At 34.0% G+C, this 1542-nt stretch overlaps 1 protein-coding gene across 1 annotated transcript; it reads right to left on the bottom strand.

Moving 5' to 3' along the window:
* Positions 1–546: 546 nt before the first annotated feature.
* Positions 547–1248, bottom strand: LOC116260245 (uncharacterized protein At2g29880-like). The gene has a single exon (XM_031638422.1). It carries the CDS (start codon positions 1246–1248, stop codon positions 547–549), a length of 702 nt encoding a protein of 233 aa, XP_031494282.1.
* Positions 1249–1542: the final 294 nt, after the last annotated feature.

Below are 1542 nucleotides of genomic sequence, written 5' to 3'. Positions count from 1 at the left end.
ATGTCCCAAAGTAACGAGAAACATCGCTACTTGTTCTTCAATTGTGATTTCTCTTGCATCACACAATAACTCCCTACTTTTTAGCAAATTGCATAATAATGCATATGTTCGTTGATATACCCTCAATAGATCTAAACAATTTCTTGGGTGTCCGTGCATACAGTCATGCACAAATTGGGCTCCTGCTAGTCGATTAGTATGTACTAAATTTCTAGTAGGTCTACTTTGAGCTTTCAAGCGTTCCATCATCAATCACATAAGAAGAATAAAGATAATTGTGGATATTTCGTCCATCCTGATAATAAATACACAAATTTCATGAGAATAAACACTATTTAATTGCAAGGAATTGTGAAATAAAAAATAATTGCAAGCATGTGAGTTCATAGCAATTTACTATATATCGCAAATTATAAATAATTAAAAACATCAAAAATACACTATTACAAACAATTATTATATATCACAAATTACAAACAATTCCACATATCAAAAGTAATGCATAAACCTCCATAATGATACTTAGCTACAAACATTACCTGCCGTTTAGCCAATCTGCATGCGCAACCAAGTAACCTGCAACTCACGTGGCATCATAAGAAAAACATTTGCTTTATCAAAATTAGAGAGTAAATCAACTGATCTGAAAAACAAATGATTATCTATTTCCCCTTTTGCATGCATATCTCTTAAAATTGCTCCACTCTTCTGCAAAATAGCTGCAGGTTGGGTTTCCACAAGTTGCCGTATGTACTCACCAATGGTTTCAAAAGTATCATCATTCATGGTTGTAGAGGTTCTCGCTCTTTTGTTTCCCCTCATGCTGTTAGAGGTTTCTCCCTGAGTATGAGTATTGCTATCCATTGGTGAAGTAGGTAACTGAAAATCATTCTCATCTTGCTCATCCACATTTATTTGTATATCATCTAGTGGCCTACTGTCTACGCCACTCCTATTGTCACCCAATGCAGTAGAAGAACCCCAAATTTCTATTGCATGCTCATAATATTTCCATGTTGCTGACAATTTATATTTTTTTCTATTTGGGTACTTTTGTGTATATTCTTTCCACACATTATCATCCGCTTGTATCATTTTTTTATCTGGGTCCCACCCAAATCCTGAAGCAGTAAGCATCTCTTTCATCAGTTGTAAGTCAGGTTTTGCTCTTTTCAACTTCTTTCGAATTTTCTCTAATGTAAACATTGGTCCATATGCTTCTATCATTTTTTGTTCAACCACCTTCATAGCAGTTTCTTTTAGTCCACCTTATGTTCGCATTCTTGGAATCTTTGCTTGCTCTAACATCATGTCAAATAAAAACTGCACTTGATTTTCATCCCACTGTAGTTTGTCATGGTGGCTACTCATCTAAGTTTAACAAATAGAAGTGCAAGAAAATCAAACAATTTAGTTACATGAAATAAGTTTAAACAATTGACTGCTTGTGCAAATAAGCAAATATACAATCAGCAATATCAAATAAACAAATATGTTTAAGCAATGAACAGACCGATCAAGAAGTCCCCATTTACATTATAG

The sequence above is a fragment of the Nymphaea colorata genome, chromosome 9 (assembly GCF_008831285.2).
Source record: "Nymphaea colorata isolate Beijing-Zhang1983 chromosome 9, ASM883128v2, whole genome shotgun sequence".
Taxonomy (NCBI): domain Eukaryota; kingdom Viridiplantae; phylum Streptophyta; class Magnoliopsida; order Nymphaeales; family Nymphaeaceae; genus Nymphaea; species Nymphaea colorata.
Note: the sequence above shows the minus strand (reverse complement) of the source record. Positions and strands in the feature narration are given on the sequence as shown.

What these genes read in the sequence shown, in the direction of transcription:
- LOC116260245 (XM_031638422.1), bottom strand. Translation starts at nt 1,248, where the DNA reads ATGAAGGTGGTTGAACAAAAAATGATAGAAGCATATGGACCAATGTTT.